We start from the raw sequence: 21,084 nt of genomic DNA on the forward strand, positions 1-21,084 counted from the left end.
CAGGTCACAACACCACCACACCCCACACTCCAGGTAGGCACATCACAGCTAAACTACAAATCCTTGTTGCCTTCCTCCAGAGGCTGATGATTCACACCAGGGGGTGGGCCAGGCGGTTGGCTCCGCCCACCGAGGAGGTCACAGCTCTGGAGGCGGGAGAAACCAGGCAGAAAGCTCAGGGAGGAGCAGGAGTGAGGAGCTAAAGTGAGAGCCAACAAGCAGTGAAAGTAGAAAAGTGGTAAAGGAGGAAAGCAAGTGAAGTGACAGTAAAGAAAGAAAGCCTGAAGGGTCCAGCTTTGTGGAGGGCCAGATCAGCAAGGTCAGCGACGGCGGTGACTGTCTGGAGGGGGACCGTTTGGAAGTTCCTGGAAGGACCCCGTTGACTGTGTGCCCGGTGGTCTGGAGCAGTGTTCCGAAGGACAGTCAGCACCAGGGCAGGGGCCTCTCGGACCCCGGCAAGGCTAGGAGTCGCCAAATTTGCCAAATCCGTCAGTGAAGGGGACGTAGATCCCCCAACAACCAAGTCCCGATTGAAGGCAACAGCCCAACCCGAATCGGAGAGACACCGCCACCGCCACGGCACCAGTTTCTCAGGGCCAGCGCCTGCGGGCAAAGTGTAGGGCTCCTCCGGCCCAGATTGAAGCCGGGGAGCGGGTAACCGGAGGGAATCCACCGCTACCACAAGTCAACCATAGGTGCAAGGAAGAGGGACATCACCGTCACCTACCAGGAGTGCAGGTGCAGCCGTCTGTGGGACCGTCCTACCAGCCGTTTGGTTTACCGTACAAACTGTGTCCATGTCTCAGGCTGAGTGAGTACCACAGTGCCGCAAGGCACAGCGCTGCCCCCGCGTCCCTGCGCCCACCAGGCCCCGCACCTCACAAACCATCACCGGGCCCCGGGATCACCAACCCCTGCCCACGGAGGGGCAACACAACACCTGGCTGCTCCGCATCACCATCCCCGGGATCCCCGTACTGAGCAGCGGTGGTGAAATCACCACAACCGTGGGTGGCGTCACGGACAATAATCATCCCCACACCCAACAAACCCCCTTTCACTCACGGGCGAGGAGTGCCGCTTGAGAAACCCCCGGGATGCGGCCTACGGCTCGAGCCACCACTGAGCAGCGGCCGCCGGACCCGAGCAGAAGGGGGCGAGCGTAGTGTGCTGACACCCTCCTCCCCGCCCGCGACACCTGCACTGACTCAACCTTATGGTGCAGTCATAAGGCCTATGTGCTGGTAATTCCCGACATCCCCCTCTAACACATCAGTAAAATCAGAGAGAGACTCAGGAAGACTATTAGTTATTTGTATTCATAATAATCCACGAAAGCTGTAAAATTCAATCAAGTAAAGCAAAATATGTGCATATAAAGGATTTTTAATTACATAACAACAAGAAAATTTAATTTTGTTACTATATAGATAATTCTTTATGGGTTTACACTTGAACACTAAGATTATTTCTAGTGACTCTTTGTTCCAGAAATATTAAAGAGATTTTCCACTTTCAGCAAAAACTAGAATATAGAATAATACAGCCATCTGGTACTTCACTGAGTTCTGTGGTTTGTGCCTTCTACATCAGCTGTGCGATTAAGGCCAGTGAATGGCAAATACACCAAGGCCTGAGCAGTGGCAGGGGCCATCAATGGACCTGGGCATGGTGAGTATAACTGGTATTGTTGTTATATATGCCTGACATAGTCTGAAATCCACTATGCTGAAATTGGAAAACCCCTTTAGCTGATACCATAGCAGTTTCTTAATACTTACTTCCATTTTAAGAAGCTGTTCTGCTTTATTTCTGTTTATATTTCTGCTGTACCATCTGCAAAAATATATATATATATTAATTATTATGGTATAATGGAAATACCTCGACTTCCAATTCCATTGCATATATTGCAGAAAACAATGACTATTTGTCCGCTAGAAAAATCAAATTATAAAGATGCTTTATCTTAGTTTTAATTATTTCACCTCTTCATCACTAGACAGACAACTTTTCATTTCATTTTTGAGTTTTTGTTTTTTTCCCCTTCTCGTCTTCCAAGAGCTAAAACGTTTCATAGGTGAATGGACTTGTTTTTTTGCGGGATGAATGACACTATTTATTTTACCATATAACTAACTGAAAAACGGGAAAAAAATTTCAAGTGGAGTGAAAAGGTGAAAAAAAGTAATTCTGCCATCGTTTTTCAAGTTTTGTATTTATGGAATTCATTGTGTTGTAAAAGTGACCTGAAAATATGATTCTCAGGTCAGTACGATTACAATGATAACCAACCTATATAAATATTAGTGGCTAAAAAAATTCCACTATGAGCCAGGCACATTCAGACTATTAGACGCTTGCCCCACTTTCCTTACAAATTTTTGGAGAAAAAAGGGAATTTTATAGTCCAAAAAATATGGGTATATATAGGAACAAGCACATAACAAGCGTATGTTTAGGAAGCCACAATATTATGAGGAAGGAGAAATGACTGGAGGCTATTTGCTAGAATGTCACAGACACAGAAGGGAAATTCATACACAGTGCGTCCACCCATATCCTGTCCACCACTATTAACTTGAGAACGACGGCAGCTATAGGAATAGAAGTGGTGTCTAGGTATAGTAAAGTATCCATGCGCTACGCAATGAAACCACCTATAGCGCCACCTGGTGGAAAACAACGGAGTTAGCATTTTTATCTCAAACACGGAACAAGATAGAGAAAAAAAGTGAATTAAAAAATTGTAGGGCATCATCAATTCAATACGAATCAACACCTTGCATACAGAAATGCTATGATATGAAACCCATGACCCCCCCAAAACATTGAATGCTGGTCATGCATTTGGTGCTCATTTAACTTTGATGCTCAAAATGGCCACCATCAGCTGCAATGCACATCTGGACTCTGGACAGCATACTGTATCTAGCTGCACGTTGTGCAATATGGTAGGTGACATGTTTGCAAAAGGCATATTATAGGGAAGAGGAATTAAATGCATATCTGGCAACTATAACATTGTCAATCATAAGCCTAACAGCAAGAAAGGAATTAAAGGGAACCAGACAGCAGGATTTTGCTAAGTAAGCTAAGGACAGCATGCAGTTAAGCTGGGTTCACACTAAACGACAGCGACAACGACGTCGCTGTTACGTCACCATTTTCGGTGACGTAACAGCGACCTTGTAAGTCGCTGTTATGATCGCTGCTTAGCTGTCAAACACAGCAGAAGCAGTGATCATAACGTCGCTGTGCTACATGTGCAGAGAGCAGGGTGCCGCGCTTAGCGCTGGCTCCTTGCTCTCCTACAGTACACATCGGGTTAATTAACCCGATGTGTGCTGCAGCTACATGTCACAGTTCAGAGAGCAGGTAGCCGCGCGCACTGCTTAGCGCTGGCTCCTTGCTCTCCTTGCTACAGTATACATCGGGTTAATTACCCGATGCATACTGCAGCCACATGTCACAGTGCAGAGAGCCGGCGCTGGCAGCAAGAGCGGAGGCTGGTAACCAGCGTAAACATCGGGTAACCAGGGAAAGGTCTTCCCTTGGTTACCCGATGTTTACGCTGGTTACAGCTTACCGCAGCTGCCAGTGCCGGCTCCTGCTCGCTTCATTTCGTCGCTCTCTCGCTGTCACACACAGCGATGTGTGTGTCACAGCGGGAGAGTGACGACCAAAAAATGAAGCTGGACATTCAGCAATGACCGGCGACCTCACAGCAGGGGCCAGGTCGTTGCTGGATGTCACACACAGCGACAGCGACGGGACGTCGCTGCAACGTCACAGAAAATGGTGACGTAGCAGCGACGTCGTTGTCGTTGTGTGTGACACCAGCTTAAGAGTTACAAAACAAAAAGCAACTGAGCTTCTCTTATCTGTATGTGAGCTATTGTTTACATAATCGAATGGCTTTACAACCCTGTGATTAACATTAGAGGACTAGAAACTCATTTGCAAACCAGTCTGACATACCCCTGCTGTGACTGACACTTCCCAGTCAATGCACAATCTCTACTGAGGGATTGGTGTGGGCGGGGTAGCTCACTGGGCTCAGCTACATGCTTAAAAAGCAATTCTTTGATTGTGACAGAACGGCTACAAACGTTATACACGGTTGGATTCAAAATCTCATTTCCTATGTTATGATGTCATCAGATGATGTAGCAAATACTGATAGATTCTCTTTAATGGGCTTGTGCGCTACTCCTACAGCTTCTTCTCAACTTCCTGTACCGATGCCTTTACAGCGGTGTCGGCATTCGCTCTCCTCCCAGGGCTCATATTAGGCAGTTATGTCACACGAGTCCTGCTCCCAATCAGCGCCGGATTCATTCTCCCCATCATAACAATGGCCGCTTAGTCCTCTTGATTATTGATTTATTCGAAGGAGGGGACAGTAAAGCCGACGGTAATTGGACGCAGGGCTTGCGTGACATAACTACCTCATGTGAGCACCGAGAGAGCAGATGCCGAAACCGCTGGAATGGCGCCGGTACCAGAAGTGAGTATAAGTGGTGTTATTTTAACGGGTGAAAACACTCAGGTTGAGAAGGGGTTGTCCAAGTAGTGGAAAACCCCTTTAGGCTATGTGCGCACTAGAAAAAGGATTTTTCTCAAGAAATTTCTTAAGAAATTTCTTGAGAGTGAAGGATTAGCGCAGCTGCGTTAAAAAAATGCACCGAAAAACGCATGCGTTTTTTACCGCGTTTTTGGTTCATTTTTTGCAGGTTGGTCCCTGCATTTTTTAATGCTTTAACAGCAATAAATAATATAGATAATAGATAATTGATAGATAATTAGACAAATAGATAGATGGATAGACAGATAGACAGGTAGATAGATAATGGATAGATAGATAGATAGATAGATAGATAGATAGAAAGATGGATAGATGAATTAAAAAAAAATATTAAAAAAAAATGACGTGCGGTCCCCCATATCTTTTGTAGCCAGCTAGGGTAAAGCAGATGGCTGCAGCCTTCAGACCACAGCTGGCAGCTTCACCTTGGCTGGTAATTGAAAACAGAGGGCACCCCATGCTGTTATTTTACATTAAATAAACAATTTTAAACAAAAAACGTGGAGTCCCCCCAAATTGGATCACCAGGTAAAGCGGACAGCTGTGGTCTGGTATTCTCAGACTAGGGAGGTCCACCGTTATTGGACACTCCCCAGCCTAAAAATAGCAGGCCACAGCCGCCCCAGAAGTGGCGCATCCATTAGACGTGCCAATCCTGGCGCTTTGCCCCAACTCATCCGCTGCCCTGGTGCGGTGGCAAACGGGGTAATATATGGGGTTGATACTAGATGTGTAATGTCACCTGGCATCAAGCCCTGGGGTTAGTGATGTCACGCGTCTATCAGATACCTGACATCACCAACCCAGTCAGTAAGAAAAAAAAAATAGACAACAAAAAAAGTTTTATTTGAAAAAAACACTCCCCAAAACATTCCTTCTTTTACCATTTTATTGAAAAGAACAATCAAATCCGGGTCCGGTGTAATTTAATAAGGGGGTCCCACGATGATCCATACCATAGTCACTGTCCCAGTCAATGAAGAACAGAATGTTCCCCATTGGCTGGGAGAGCAGTGCAGTGACCTGGGCTAACATCAATAGGTCAGCCCAGGTCACTGCAGGGGATGATGACCGCTGCTGTCAGGAGGTTAGATGAGATCATTACCTGCTGTGACGATCTCCTCCTCTCCTGACGTCAGCGCTGTCACTGACTTCTATGCCCGCCGCGCTCTCAGCAGTATTGGGGAGAATGTGACGTCACCCCCTAGTGACAGTCTTGGGCCGCCCACGAGATGTGACGTGAGAACGCGGCGGCAATGGAAGGCGAGTGACAGCGCTGACGTCAGGAGTGCAGGAGATCGTCACAGCAGGTAATGATCTCATCTAACCTCCTAACAGCAGCGCTCGTCATCCCCGTGGCTGCCCGCACTGCTGTGTAAGAAGCTGCTGATACTGCAGTGCGGGCAGCCGCGGGGCATGTCAGGGATGTGTGTTTTGGCCCCTGTTGTTTGCCCTGGCTGTGAAACCTTTAACATGCGCCATTCTGCAACATTTGGGAATAATAGGTTTTAGATTTGATGACTTGGAGGAATGCATTGTGCTATATGCTTTTGACACTGTTTTTGGGAGGTATCAACACACTTGTTACATTGGTATTCCAAGTTCTGTAAACCTAGCAAAAAGAAGGATTTCGGTTGTGCCTCAAACCAGGCATTCGTAGCAGTCATGGCATCAGAAATTGTGTGAAATTTGGTACCCTTGAGGTGTTTCTTCAGGTTTGGAAACAGATGATATTCAGAGGGAGCTAGATCTGGTGAAGAAGGTGGGTGGTCAACCAGCTGGAAGCCCAGCTCTGCCAGTTTTACCGTGGTTGCTTCGGCAGTGTAAGCGGAGGCGTTGTCTTGCAGAAACAAGATTCCTTTGGACAGCTTGCTGCGCCTTTTGGCCTTCAGAGATACCTTCAATTGGTCCAAAAGTTCAATGTAATACCTTGCATTGATGGTGGAACCCTTTGTAAGGTAGTCCACTAGCCCTCCTTATCCCAGAACACAGACGACATCAACTTAGTGGCTGATTTTTGCACCCTGAACTTCTTTGGACGAGGAGAACCACTGTGCCTCCACTCTTTTGACTGTGCCTTGTTTTTAGAGTCATACAAATAAATCTAGGTCTCATCCATAGTGACCAGTCGATCCAGGAAGTTCTTATCAGTCCAGAAACGCTAACAAATGGACCTGGAAGTTTTCACTCGCATGATTCTCTGATCTGTAGTCAAACATTTGGGGACCCACTTTGCAGATAGCTTCCTCATGTCCAAATGTTCATGGATAATGACACAAACACGTTCATGGGAAAACCCCATGTCTGCTATTGCTTTAGCTGAAATTCGCCGATTCTCCAGTATGAGGTTGTGCACTGCATCGACGATCTCTGGAACAACAACCACTCTCGGTCGTCCAGGACGTTCCTCATCATTGGTGCTGAAGTGGCCCGTTTAAATTTGGCAACCCAGTTCTTAACTGTGGAATACGAAGGGCATTGATTCCCCAATGTCTGCGACATATCACAATGCATTTACAAATCATGTGATTACTCTTAATTAGAGATGGACCCGACTTGACCCGAACCCCAAACCACATATAAGTCTAAAGGGTGCTTTAAACACTGCGACATCGCTAGCGATGTCGCGAGCGATAGCACCCGCCCCCGTCGTTTGTGTGACATGTGGTGATCGCTGTCGTACCGAACAATATCGCTACGGCAGCATCACACGCACATACCTGTTCAGCGACGTCGCTGTTGCTGCCAAACAATTCCTCATTCAAGGGGGGAGATGCCTTCGGCGTTACAGCGGCGTCACAAAACGGCCGCCCAATGAAAAAGGAGGGGAGGAGATGAGCGGCTGGAACATGCCGCCCATCTCCTTCCTTCCTCTTTTCCGATGGACGCAGGTAGGATGATGTTCGTCGTTCCTGCGGTGTCACACACAGTGATGTGTGGTGCCGCAGGAACGACGAACAACCTGCGGAAACACCAAATACATTATGATTTGGAGCGACGTGTCAACGATTTTTGCCGTTTTTGCGATCGTTGATCGTCGCTCCTAGCTGTCACACGCTGCGATGTCGCAAACTACGCCGGATGTGCATCACAAACACCGTGAACCCGACGATATATCGTTAGCGATGTCGCAGCGTGTAAAGCACCCTTAAAGGACTCGATCTTAAATGTTTTAAAATGTTGTTTTTAAGGGCTAGGCAACTGCAAAAGGAGGCAAAATGAGGATTAAAGCAGGACAATTATACTTACTGAGTTTCCACACAGCTGTAACACTGCTTCCAGGTTTGGTCATGAAATCTCATGAATATTCACTGCTTCACCCGCCCACCCTCTGTGACGACATCTATGATTGGTTGTAGTCAGACTGCCGGAGTGCCAGTGTCTGTGTTTGTTTGCTCTTACACTAAGCTGTCTGGATCCCAAATTGGAGTGTAAAAATAACTAATTGGAAAAAATGGCATAGGGTTGCTCGTATTTTGATACCCAGTAGAGATAAAGCAGACAGCTTTAGGAAACAGCCCCCAGCTGTGTGCTTTATCTTGGCTGTGTATCAAAATACAAAGGACCCCATGCATTTTTTTAAATGTAACTTAATTTAAAAAAAAATGGCATGGGGTCCCTTCAATTGTGATGCCCAGCCAAGATAAAGCAGCCTGCTGAGGGCTAGTATTCTCAGGCTGGGGAGCCCCATAATTATTGGGCCCTCCCCAGCCTAAAAACAGCAGTCTGCAGTCGCCCCAGAACAGGCGCATCCATTAAATGCGCCAATCCTGGCGTTTTACCCGGCTCATCCTGAATGCCCTGGTGTGGTGGAAATCAGGGTAATATAAGGATCTAATGACAGCTCTGATTTGTCAAAAAATCACAGCTGCCAGGAAGCCCTGGAAGCAGAGTTTCGGCCTGCCAGGCGTGAGCAGTAATGGGTAAAAAAATTCAATGTTAGAGTTATTAGATTTGTAGATATGTCCCTCCAACAATACTTACGGATATTGGTCTAAGTTATCTTGTTTCTTTTCTGTCACATAGTTGCTAGGAATATAACCTTCGTACCTGAATCAGCAGAAAAAAAAAACAGTTACGGGAAGAAATGTTCTACATAGACATAATTTGCATAATTTCCAGCTGTTGGAAAAATAGGTAGAAGTAAAATGTTGAACAGTCATATCTAACCTATGTGGTTTGTCTCACTAAACCCATTTCACAAATTATAAGTATCGCTCATGTATTGAAGTAAATAAATTTGCTTTGAAAGTATACATTTTCCATTATATGAATGGTTGAAGCAAACCGTGGGCATATGGCCATGTATAACATGTGACAACGAGGAAGTGAAATTGCGGCTCACCTATATTAACAACTGGCGTGTCATTTTCTGAACTGGAGCAAATGCATATAGTTGTGATTTTAGAGATAAGAACAATAGGACTATGAATAACGTGTCCATAAGAATACATTATGTGTGTGCAAACTCAGAACAGATGCAAAAAAAGTGCAGATGACGGTTATTCCTGCAGAGTAATATACGGCCAAGTAAGAATCACACAATTTCAACCAACAGAAATGAATGGAAACATTCCCCACTGCTGAAAGTTGTGCCCTTATACATTGACTTTCCTTGTAGGACATTTTAGAAAATCAAATAAAGGCAAAATCTGCACTTTTTGTTTAATGTAGGATGGTAACACACTAAATGGACCCATGGTGGTCAGAAAATTACCTGACCATTGTTGCGCCGCAATACTATGCACCCCCCTCCCAACACCGGTCTCCTGGCTCTGAAGGATGGGTAACACACTAAATGGGCCCATGATGGTCAGAAAATAACCTGACTGCTGGTACACCCCCATCCTGTGCACACTACCTCCCAACACCAGTCTCGTGGCTCTGTGGGATGGTAACACACTAAATGGACGCATGATGGTCAGAAAATTACGGTACCTAACCATCGTTATGCCGCAATACTGTGCACCCCCCCTCCCAACACTGGTCTCCTGGCTCTGAAGGAATGGGCCCATGATGGTCGGAAAATGACCTGACTGGCAGTACGCCCCCCATGTTGTGAACCCCCCCTCGCAAGACCGGTCTCCTAGCTCTGAAAGATGGGTAACACACTAAATGGGTCCATAATGGTCAGAAAATAACCTGACTGCTCGTACACCCCCATTCTGTGCGCACTACCTCCCAACACCAGTCTTGTGGCTCTGTAGGATGGTACCACACTAAATGGACGCATGATGGTGAGAAAATTACGGTACCTAACCATCGTTATGCCGCAATACTGTGCACCCCCCCTCCCAACACTGGTCTCCTGGCTCTGAAGGAATGGGCCCATGATGGTCGGAATATGACCTGACTGGCAGTAGCCCCCCATGTTGTGAACCCCCCCTCGCAAGACCGGTCTCCTAGCTCTAAAAGATGGGTAACACACTAAATGGGTCCATGATGGTTGGAAAATGACCTGACTGCTGGTACACCCCCATCCTGGGCCACCCACGTCCCAAAACCAGTCTTGTAGCTCTGTAGGATGGGTAAAATAACTGCTGATTGGCTGCAGCCTTTACATTCTATCTGAATCAAGAGAAGTTTTTTCTTATGGCTTGGACACAATGTGAATGCTGCAGCCAATCAGGACCACTGATTAGCTGCAGTGGTCACTTGACAACTCCTCACTGGTATAAGAAGTAGTCAGAAGACTTTCAGCGAATATGGTGCAAAGTACTGAGGAGCAGGTCCAGAACGGTAGATGAATATGGTCATTTTCTTTCCCACCACTCTGTTCCTGTATAAAATGTGCTTTATAATAATGGGAAACCTCTTTAAAGAGGGCCTGCTGGCTCCTCTGAAATGTCTGTTTTTGTAAATACTTATAGAACACATCATCCAGAATTGATATTTAATGGAGAATACAACATTGAATTGTGACACTCCTTTGGTATTCCCCATAGAAAAGTACTGATTAAAGGGAATCTGTCACCGGGGTTTTGCCACCTAATTTAAGAGCAGCATAACGTTGAGACAGAGACCCTGATTCCAACGATGTGTCACTTACTGGGCTGCTTAGTGTAGTTTTGATAAAATCACAGTTTAATCAGCGTGCTGCAAGGTAGTCCAGCATATTCATGAGCCCTGTATAACTGCTAGATCTGCAGCAGAGAAACCATTGATTTTATTAAAATCACTGCAAACAGCTCAGTAAGTGACACATTGCTGGAACCAGGGTCTCAGTCTCTACATTATGCTGCTCTCAGATGGGATGGCAAAAACCTGGTGACAGATTCTCTTTAATTGACAACTGGGTGTTTCTATTCTGCTTATCAAAGGGGTGTGTCCATTCACATCCTGACACTGGCAGCACTGATTGGACAATATCAGACATGCCCCCAACTGGTGACACCCAGATGTCAATTTCTTCATAAATTTGTAGGAAAAATAGCAAAGGAACAGCCCAACACACAGTCATAAGACAAAAAGCCAAATAATTTATATATTATGGAGAATTTAATTCTTCAGTAAAACAGACATGTCAGAGGAGCTGAGAGATCCTCTTTAAAGTAACAATTTCAGCAGCATCAATAACAACACGTCAGGGACATCCAGCTTTGGCTTTACTATGTCTAGTCTGCAAATGTCATCAAGGCCGCAATATATAGCATTTAATTCATGTGGCTGTACTTTCATTATCCAAACCCTGTGTCCTTGTATACCTTGCAGACCTTACAGACAATAATAGGAGGTATTCACACAAAGTTTTATTAAAACTAGACAACTTTTGGCTATTCAGATTTTCCCCTGATACGACAGCTAGGTTCAGATAACACATTATTAGCTTGTATCATGCATATAAATCTTTTTTTGTCATTACTTTGGGTAATACATGCATATACAGTCAGGGCCAGAAATATTTGGACAGTGACACAAGTTTTGTTATTTTAGCTGTTTACAAAAACATGTTCAGAAATACAATTATATATATAACATGGGCTGAAAGTGCACACTCCCAGCTGCAATATGAGAGTTTTCACATCCAAATCGGAGAAAGGGTTTAGGAATCATAGCTCTGTAATACATAGCCTCCTCTTTTTCAAGGGACCAAAAGTAATTGGACAAGGGACTCTAAGGGCTGCAATTAACTCTGAAGGTGTCTCCCTCGTTAACCTGTAATCAATGAAGTAGTTAAAAGGTCTGGGGTTGATTACAGGTGTGTGGTTTTGCATTTGGAAGCTGTTGCTGTGACCAGACAACATGCGGTCTAAGGAACTCTCAATTGAGGTGAAGCAGAACATCCTGAGGCTGAAAAAAAAGAAAAAATCCATCAGAGAGATAGCAGACATGCTTGGAGTAGCAAAATCAACAGTCGGGTACATTCTGAGAAAAAAGGAATTGCCTGGTGAGCTTGGGAACTCAAAAAGGCCTGGGCGTCCACGGATGACAACAGTGGTGGATGATCGCCGCATACTTTCTTTGGTGAAGAAGAACCCGTTCACAACATCAACTGAAGTCCAGAACACTCTCAGTGAAGTAGGTGTATCTGTCTCTAAGTCAACAGTAAAGAGAAGACTCCATGAAAGTAAATACAAAGGGATCACATCTAGATGCAAACCATTCATCAATTCCAAAAATAGACAGGCCAGAGTTAAATTTGCTGAAAAACACCTCATGAAGCCAGCTCAGTTCTGGAAAAGTATTCTATGGACAGATGAGACAAAGATCAAGCTGTACCAGAATGATGGGAAGAAAAAAGTTTGGAGAAGAAAGGGAACGGCACATGATCCAAGGCACACCACATCCTCTGTAAAACATGGTGGAGGCAACGTGATGGCATGGGCATGCATGGCTTTCAATGGCACTGGGTCACTTGTGTTTATTGATGACATAACAGCAGACAAGAGTAGCCAGATGAATTCTGAAGTGTACCGGGATATACTTTCAGCCCAGATTCAGCCAAATGCCGCAAAGTTGATCGGACGGCGCTTCATAGTACAGATGGACAATGACGCCAAGCATACAGCCAAAGCTACCCAGGAGTTCATGAGTGCAAAAAAGTGGAACATTCTGCAATGGCCAAGTCAATCACCAGATCTTAACCCAATTGAGCATGCATTTCACTTGCTCAAATCCAGACTTAAGACGGAAAGACCCACAAACAAGCAAGACCTGAAGGCTGCGGCTGTAAAGGCCTGGCAAAGCATTAAGAAGGAGGAAACCCAGCGTTTGGTGATGTCCATGGGTTCCAGACTTAAGGCAGTGATTGCCTCCAAAGGATTCGCAACAAAATATTGAAAATAAAAATATTTTGTTTGGGTTTGGTTTATTTGTCCAATTACTTTTGACCTCCTAAAATGTGGAGTGTTTGTAAAGAAATGTGTACAATTCCTACAATTTCTATCAGATATTTTTGTTCAAACCTTCAAATTAAACGTTACAATCTGCACTTGAATTCTGTTATAGAGGTTTCATTTCAAATCCAATGTGGTGGGATGCAGAGCCCAACTCGCGAAAATTGTGTCACTGTCCAAATATTTCTGGACCTAACTGTAACCACTTAACCAGTACTGCACTGGGTGATCTGGCGCAGTGATATAAGATACATTGTGTATAGTGATTAGTGAGCACTACCATGCTTGGGTGCTCGGTACTCGTAACCAGCAGTTGGATGCTCAGATGGGTGCGACTTGAGCACCCGAGTATAATGGAAGTCAACGGGGGACTCGAGCATTTTATCCGAAGATTTCCCGGAAAAATGCTCAAGTACTCCTTTGACTTCAATTATACTGGGGTACTTGAGCCGTGGCCATCCGAGCATCCTGTGCTGTTCCATGTTTTCTTATTGCCAATGTTATCATTAACTTATGTCATTAATGCTCATCCACTGTTGCCACCTACTGGTCAGAAGCCTTCCTGCTCCCTGTTTATGTCTTCTTCAGATTTTTGCTAGTCTGTGGGAGTGGTTTGCAGCCCTGTGTGTGAACTCACTTCCTGGCATCCATTATAGTTTCCAGACCCCGTGTAATAAGCACGCAGCTCTCTTTTTGGGCTACTGAAGGCCAAAAGTTTTTTGACTAGTAACGGCTTCAGGGGCAAACAGCTACAAGTCAAACACATTACCGGCTACTCGGACCACTCCAGTATTGTACTACTGCATGTCTTTGGCCTATGGATTAAATAAACCGTGTGCACGTTTGAAGCCATCCACTCTGGAGCACTCTGGTCCTGTCTGCCCTACTTCTTGGACACGAAGGTAGGACTTCTCACTCCATTGCCTAACTACATACCTTCAACTGCCTTAAGTAGGAACAGAACACATCGAACTGCTCTTAACGAGTACCGAGCACCCGAGCATTGTAGTGCTCGCTCATCACTATCTGTGTGTTTCCTTACCCATGTTTATTCCTTGCTCTCCACCAATGCACATCCTTCCTTTCCAAAATCATATATTCATCCATCGCAACCAAACGAAGGTCATGTGGCTCCACTGGATGGAAATCAAACAGGGCAACAACTAGTTCTTCTTTGTGTTCAAGACCGTCCACTAGATCATCTTCTGGAGTTGGTGGAAGTGGAGGACCTAGCTGGAAAAGGAAAGGCATTAAGAGTGTAGTGAAGCAGGAAGGTAATGGTGCAACACAAAATCACAACATGACCCACAACTACGTTCTGCCTATACCTGAAGGCATTGTGATGTACTGTATTTAATATATTAAAAGGAATATTCAGAGTTATTTTAAAGAAAGTGATTTTTTTTGCCTAAAAACGGCAATATTTTTGTACATTAGCTGTGTTTTTTTCAAGTGAACTGAAATAATGCAGTTCAGAATTCCTATATTCAATATCCACATACAGTATATGTTAGCACGCTCAGAGCCTAGCTAGATCTGTTTGTAAACTAGTGTAAAGCAGTCACAGCAACGTGCACCTGCACATTTCATTTAGGAGGTGCTTGTTGGCTTTGCCGCATAGATTGTGGAAGAAAACTGAGAGCTAGATTGTATTGCTAGAGGCCTAAAGTAATATAGGAGAGATAGCCACAAAACAGCTTGAAATTTGGAACGGTCATTAATGTCCTTACTAATTTCATTGAATTAAGAAATTCAAGACTTCACATAGCATGTCAGCTGCTTCTCTTACCTCATCTGGCGTAGGAGGTGGAGGTTTCCTTGGAACTACATAACGGAAAATACAAAGATGTAATTATTTGGTCTACAGCCCTGTCTTCAGGGACAGTGGAAAAATAGATAATACATAATAATGTAATTTCAGGTTTTATAAGAGACCCTTCTGATATTGCCCTCTTCTTAGTGCTTCCAGACCTAGTAAGGACGGCCAAGAGGAGCTTCTTGAAACACTTAACGCAACATTTATTAAGCAGTTTATGCCAGGATTTGACAAACTGTGCCAGTAAAAGGTCACAAGTAAACCCGAAAGAAAGTGCAAAGTTCTAAACCTAATATACAAATATCCATAAATCAGATTATAGGGAAGAGAAAGCGATTCCCACCCTACATAGCACACTCTGAAAATCAGAAGAAGAACTAGGAGGACAAAAAAGAGTATAGTGCAGGTTTTTAACGAATTGAATTTTAATAATTAGGACTTTGATGAAATGATCAAATTGTAAAAGATCATGAAACGTGCGTTGGGGTCAAGGTATTGGGGGACATCTCTGCTGCTATCCTTCTGGGCTGTGTATGGTATATTTTGATCATGGGTATGTTCTACTTTGTCATGCAGTGATGCCGATACACTCCATCTCTTGATATCAGGGCTATGTGCAATATATGACTGCTATATGTACCTGCAGGGCCTTTTACCTTTTATTTTTCACTCTTGCACTTGTTACCCATAGTTAATCACTTTAAGCTCTGGCTATGTTCAGACTGGATGATATATATTTATACTAACTATGGGGGTGTCGGATTACGCTATACCGATATAATGACATACTCCATTTGCAAATGCTGCTAGGGCAATGTGCAATATATGTGTCTCATACAATTGTATTTAACCCTGTATGTTCCACTTTGCACTCTCTTTTCATAGTAAAGTGCTACCATATACAGTGGAACCTTGGTTAACGAGAACAATCCGTTCTGGGACTGTGCTTGTTAACTAAGTTACTCGTCCAGCAGAGCAAAATTTCCCATAGGAAATCATTGCAATGCAGACAATTCGTTCCACAACTTGTTAAAATGTCCCATCCTGGTCCCCTATTGTGCCATTCCACACATGCACAAACACAGACAAACACACACAAACACGCACAAACACGCACATATTATGCTCACCTTACCTTCCGTTTCATCGCCGGTCTACTAGGACTTGCTGTTCGCTAGTACGGGCTGTGTATCTGGTAACCATCACGATAAGGGAAGAACTTCCACTGCCAGAGCGCTGACGTCAAAGGCAGGAGCCTCTGATTGGCCAGCGCGCTGCCTTTGAGTAGCGTCTGACAGCCGAAGTTCCTGCCTCTTCGCCGATACACATCCTGGAGCAGCGAACTACAGGACCCAGGAGGGCGGCGATGGAACGGAAGGTACACATATTATGCTCACCTTACCTTCCGTTCCATCGCCGGCCTCCTGGGTCTTGTAGTTCGCCGCGAGGATTCCTCCCTCGTCGCGATGTACCGGCGGACTACAAGAACCATGAGGCCGGCGATGGAACGGAAGGTAAGGTGAGCATAATACTGTATGTGAGTGCGTGTTTGTTTGTGTGTATTTTGTGCGTACATGTGTGTGTTTGTGTGGACTGCAAGAGCGGGTTAGAGCGCAGTGGATGTACGGAACCGGAAGTGTGTGCGGTGAGAATTTTGCTCGTACAGCAAAGCTTTCTCGTAAACCGGGTTACAAATTTACAGAAAGCTTTGCTTGTTAAGCGAAGTTCTCATTAAGTGGGTTACTCGTTAAGCGAGGTTCCACTGTACTCTATTCATATGATTATTGTCATACTTGTTTTGTGAATAATATATACTTTATGTATTTCGGAGCATTTACTTTGTTTGCTCTGGCTGCGTTCAGACTTTGCTTGTACCCAATAACAATAATAATTTTTTTGTATTCAATTCCAGTATTGTGTTATGATCTGTACATTTCACTTTACACATGTCCATGGGTTGTGCTGCTGACTTCTTTTTGTGCAACTCCTAATTGTTAACATTCAATTTGTTAAAAACTTGCACTATACTGTTTTTTGTCCTCCCAGTTTGTTTTTTTTAAAAGTGCTAAACCTATTGGAAGGTTTACAGGCTGCGATATATTTTACACCCAGATTGGGGTCTCATGTTTGCGCTGCAGCCAATCATTAGCTGCTGATCATCTGCAGCATTCACCTTTATCCAAGCTTAAGAATCACAAATGTAAACTCTGCGGGAGACCAGCAAGGGACACTGTGCTGTGAATGATGAAGTGTTGCAAGTACGGCAGGGAAGTATCTTTTTTGAATTTTTTAATTTCACTGGGCCCATTAATAAGAGATATTTTAGTATTTTTCTACAAGTGTTCAACCCCTTTAACACCTTCAGCCCCCGGGGCGCTTTCCGTTTTTGTTTTTTGCTCCCCTTCTTCCGAGAGCCATAACTTTTTTATTTTTCTGTCAATCTTGCCATATGAGGGCTTGTTGTTTTGCAGGACAAGTTGTACTTTTAAATTAAGAAAGGAAGAAATTCCAGCAACTTCAGGAGAAAGTAGAATTTTCTTAAAAAACAGTTTCTTTATTAGTAATAAAAATATTAATATTCCATCCAAGCAAGACAAAAAATGAAGAGGCAAGACAGAGGAGCTGTTTCCTACGCGTTTCAACCTGAATAGGTCTTAACCAATATTTTTATTACTAATAAAGAAACTGTTTTTTAAGAAAATTCTACTTTCTCCTGAAGTTGCTGGAATTTCTTCCTTTCTTCATGTGTTCCCACCCAGGTCAGGGTGTTTCCGTGCACCGGAGGTAAGATTTGGGAGTGAAGAGGGGAGAGCTGAAGTTTCTTCGTTTTTGATAGTACTTTTAAATTAAACCATAAGTTTTACTATATAGTGTACTGGAAAACAGCAACAAAATTCCAAGTGTGGTAAAACTGATGTGTCAGTTTGATGCCTGAGGTCGGTGCGAGTTTGTAGACACCAAACATGTATAGGTTTACTTGTATCTAAGGCAGGGGTGGGGAACCTTTTTACTGCCGGTGGCCATTTGGAATTTTCTACCAACCTTTGGGGGCCGCACCAAATTATCAACTTCAAAACGACCAGGCTATATTTGGTCAAACAATTAACTCCCCCCTAATGTGGTGGCTGGAGCGGCTGTGATGTTCGGTGATATTGATCATTTTGTTTCTCACAACAGCTTTTCCAGGTTTGTCTTGGTCTGGAGAGGCTGGGGGCATACACATCACAGGAGAAGCTGGGACATATACATCACAGGAGAGGCTGGGGGCATACACATCACAGGAGATACTGAGGCATATACATCACAGGAGAGGCTGCGTCATATACATCCCAGAAGAGGCTGCGTCATATACATCCCAGGAGAGGCTGCGTCATATACATCCCAGGAGGGACTGGGGCATATATATCACAAGAGGGGCGTATACATCACAGGAGATGCTGAGCATGGACAGCACTGGTGGCGGGCACAGACAGCACTAGGTGGCAGCACGAACAGCAATAGGCGGCACAACGGACAGCACTATATGCGGCACAACGGACAGCACTATAGGCGGCACAACGGACAGCACTATAGGCGGCACAACGGACCGCACTATAGGCGGCACAACAGACAGCACTATAGGCGGTACAACGGACAGCACTATAGGCGGCACAACGGACAGCACTATAGGTGGCACAACGGACAGCACTATAGGTGGCACAACGGACAGCACTATAGGCGGCACAACGGACAGCTCTAGGTGGCACAACGGACAGCACTAGGTGGCAGCACAGAGAGCGCCAGTTGGCAGCACAGAGAGCGCCAGTTGGCAGCACAGAGAGCGCCAGTTGGCAGCACAGAGAGCTCTAGGTGGCAGCACAGAGAGCTCTAGGTGGCAGCACAGAGAGCACTAGGTGGCAGCACAGAGAGCACTAGGTGGCAGCACAGAGAGCTCTAGGTGGCAGCACAGAGAGCTCTAGGTGGCAGAACAGAGAGCACTAGGTGGCAGCACAGAGAGCTCTAGGTGGCAGCACAGAGAGCACTAGGTGGCAGCACAGAGAGCTCTAGGTGGCAGCACAGAGAGCACTAGGTGGCAGCACAGAGAGCACTAGGTGGCAGCACAGAGAGCACTAGGTGGCAGCATGGACAGAACTAGGTGGCAGCATGGACAGAACTAGGTGGCAGCATGGACAGAACTAGGTGGCAGCACAAAGAGCACTAGGTGGCAGCACAAAGAGCACTAGGTGGCAGCACAAAGAGCACTAGGTGGCAGCACAAAGAGCACTAGGTGGCAGCACAAAGAGCACTAGGTGGCAGCACAAAGAGCACTAGGTGGCAGCACAGAAAGCTCTAGGTGGCAGCACAAAGAGCACTAGGTGGCAGCACAAAGAGCACTAGGTGGCAGCAAAAAGAGCACCAGGTGGCAGCACAGAGAGCAACAGGTGGCAGCACAGAGAGCACCAGGTGGCAGCACTAGGAGGCAGCACGGAGAGCATTAGGTGACAGCACTAGGAGACAGCAGGTAGAGCACTATGTGGCAGCACTGACAACACTAGAAGGCTGCACAGATTACACAGCACTGAGGGGTTACACACAGTACTAGGGGGTACATAGCACTGGATGGGGGGGGCAGCGATGGGTTGCATACTCACAGTTCTTGGGGAGGAGGAGTCACACAGCATAGGTCCGGGAGGCATCTGCTGAACCTCTTCTGTGAAAGGAGCACAGCGCGCTGCTTACCCGCCCACAAGGTAAACCCTGAGCACGCGAGCACAGTCCCGGGTTCAATCTAGAATGTACGGGCTGTAGTCAGGTCCCGAAAAGGGCTGCAAACAGGATCTGGAAAAAGCCCATACATTCTAGCATCTACCCAGAACGCACTGGGATTTAAAGGGCCGGCGGCCGGCAAAAGCGCAAGTGCCGCTCGAGCACTGGAATTGCCTGGAATGTGCCCGGGGGCCGCAGAAAATGTCATCGCGGGCCGCATACGGCCCGGGGGCCGGAGGTTCCCCACCCCTGATCTAAGGGGTTAAAAAAATTCACAAGCCTGTCCAATAAAAGTGGCGTACGTTTTGCGCCATTTTCCGAAACCCGTAACGTTCTCATTTTTTGGGATCTATGGCTCAGTGACGGCTTATTTTTTGCGTCTCAAGCTGACATTTTTAACGGTACCATTTTTGCGCAGATGTACGTTTTGATCGCCTGTTATTGCATTTTGCGTAAAACTTGCGGCAACCAAAAAACAAGTTTGGCGTTTGAAATTTTTTTGACGCTATACCGTTTACCAATCAGATTAATTGATTTTATATTTTGATAGATTGGGCATTTCTGAATGCGGCGATACCAAATATGTGTATGTTTTTTATTTTTTTAACCCTTTCATTTTCAATGGGGTGAAAGGGGGGTGATTTGAACTTTTAGGTTTTGTTTTTTTTTAATTTTTTAAAACTTTTTTTTTACTTTTTTTTTATTTTACTAGTCCCCCTAGGGGGCTATAGCGATCAGCAATGCGATCGCTCTGCCATATCTGCTGATCACAGCTGTAAACAGCAGATATGTTCACTTTCTGATTCACTCGGTGACTCATGACAGCTACAGGCGTCATCACATGACCCTGTGCTACCATGGCAACCACCGAAAGTCACGTAATCACGCACGTGACTTCCGGTGGGGGCGCCGGTAAGTGAAAATAATGGCCACGCGCATATTCATCTCGCTCCCAGACTTTGGCAGCGAGATGTAAGGAGTTAAATGTTGCGAGTGGAATGTGATTCCACTCGTAACATGCAGGCACACATGTCAGCTGTTGAAAACAGCCGATATGTGCGCGGATCGCCGCGACCTGCCCCCGGCAGGGGGCGGGGATTAACCTCACACGATCCATGACAGATAGATCTGTCATGGATCGTGAAGGGGTTAAAGAGGACCTATTACTTGCTAAAAAAATGAGTTAAATGCCTTGTAAAAATCCCTGAGCTCCCTTGATTCTGCCGCTCCTTTCCACTTTGCGGTGAGTCCCTTCTTTGCAGAGGTATTCACATTTGTGGGTTTTGGAGCGCAGCATGTGAAATCTCAGCTTGCAGTCCAACTGAGGGTTCCTTCAGGAGTCTTCCCTGGGGGTGTGCGCTTTCACACCTCCCTCCAAGTCCTAGCTAATCAAAGCTCAGTCGTGTTTAAAGAAATGCTCACTAGACTTCAAGCTGAGATTTCACATAATGTGCCCTACTGTGAGTAGGAATGCTGGCAGACATATTTCTCTGGTCTTTCCTGCAGTCCTTAAGAAGACAATGCCTGTTTTAGGTCACACTGTGTACGCAAACACATAACAATCAAACAGTAGCTTCAGTTCTGCTATCACATATGTG

General features: G+C 45.3%; 1 protein-coding gene across 2 annotated transcripts in view; it reads right to left on the bottom strand.

The window, feature by feature from the left end:
* Positions 1-21,084, bottom strand: part of TEC (tec protein tyrosine kinase) — a 270,212-nt gene that overhangs the window by 45,697 nt on the left and 203,431 nt on the right. For both annotated transcript variants that reach the window (XM_075347019.1, XM_075347018.1), the window contains exons 6-9: positions 14,714-14,748; positions 13,967-14,157; positions 8,573-8,638; positions 1,782-1,836 (exon numbers count right to left, since the gene is read on the bottom strand). In XM_075347019.1, coding sequence (XP_075203134.1) covers positions 1,782-1,836; positions 8,573-8,638; positions 13,967-14,157; positions 14,714-14,748 — 347 coding nt within the window. The remainder of the gene's footprint in view (positions 1-1,781; positions 1,837-8,572; positions 8,639-13,966; positions 14,158-14,713; positions 14,749-21,084) is intronic.

This window comes from Anomaloglossus baeobatrachus, chromosome 1 (assembly GCF_048569485.1).
Source record: "Anomaloglossus baeobatrachus isolate aAnoBae1 chromosome 1, aAnoBae1.hap1, whole genome shotgun sequence".
Classification (NCBI taxonomy): Eukaryota; Metazoa; Chordata; class Amphibia; order Anura; family Aromobatidae; genus Anomaloglossus; species Anomaloglossus baeobatrachus.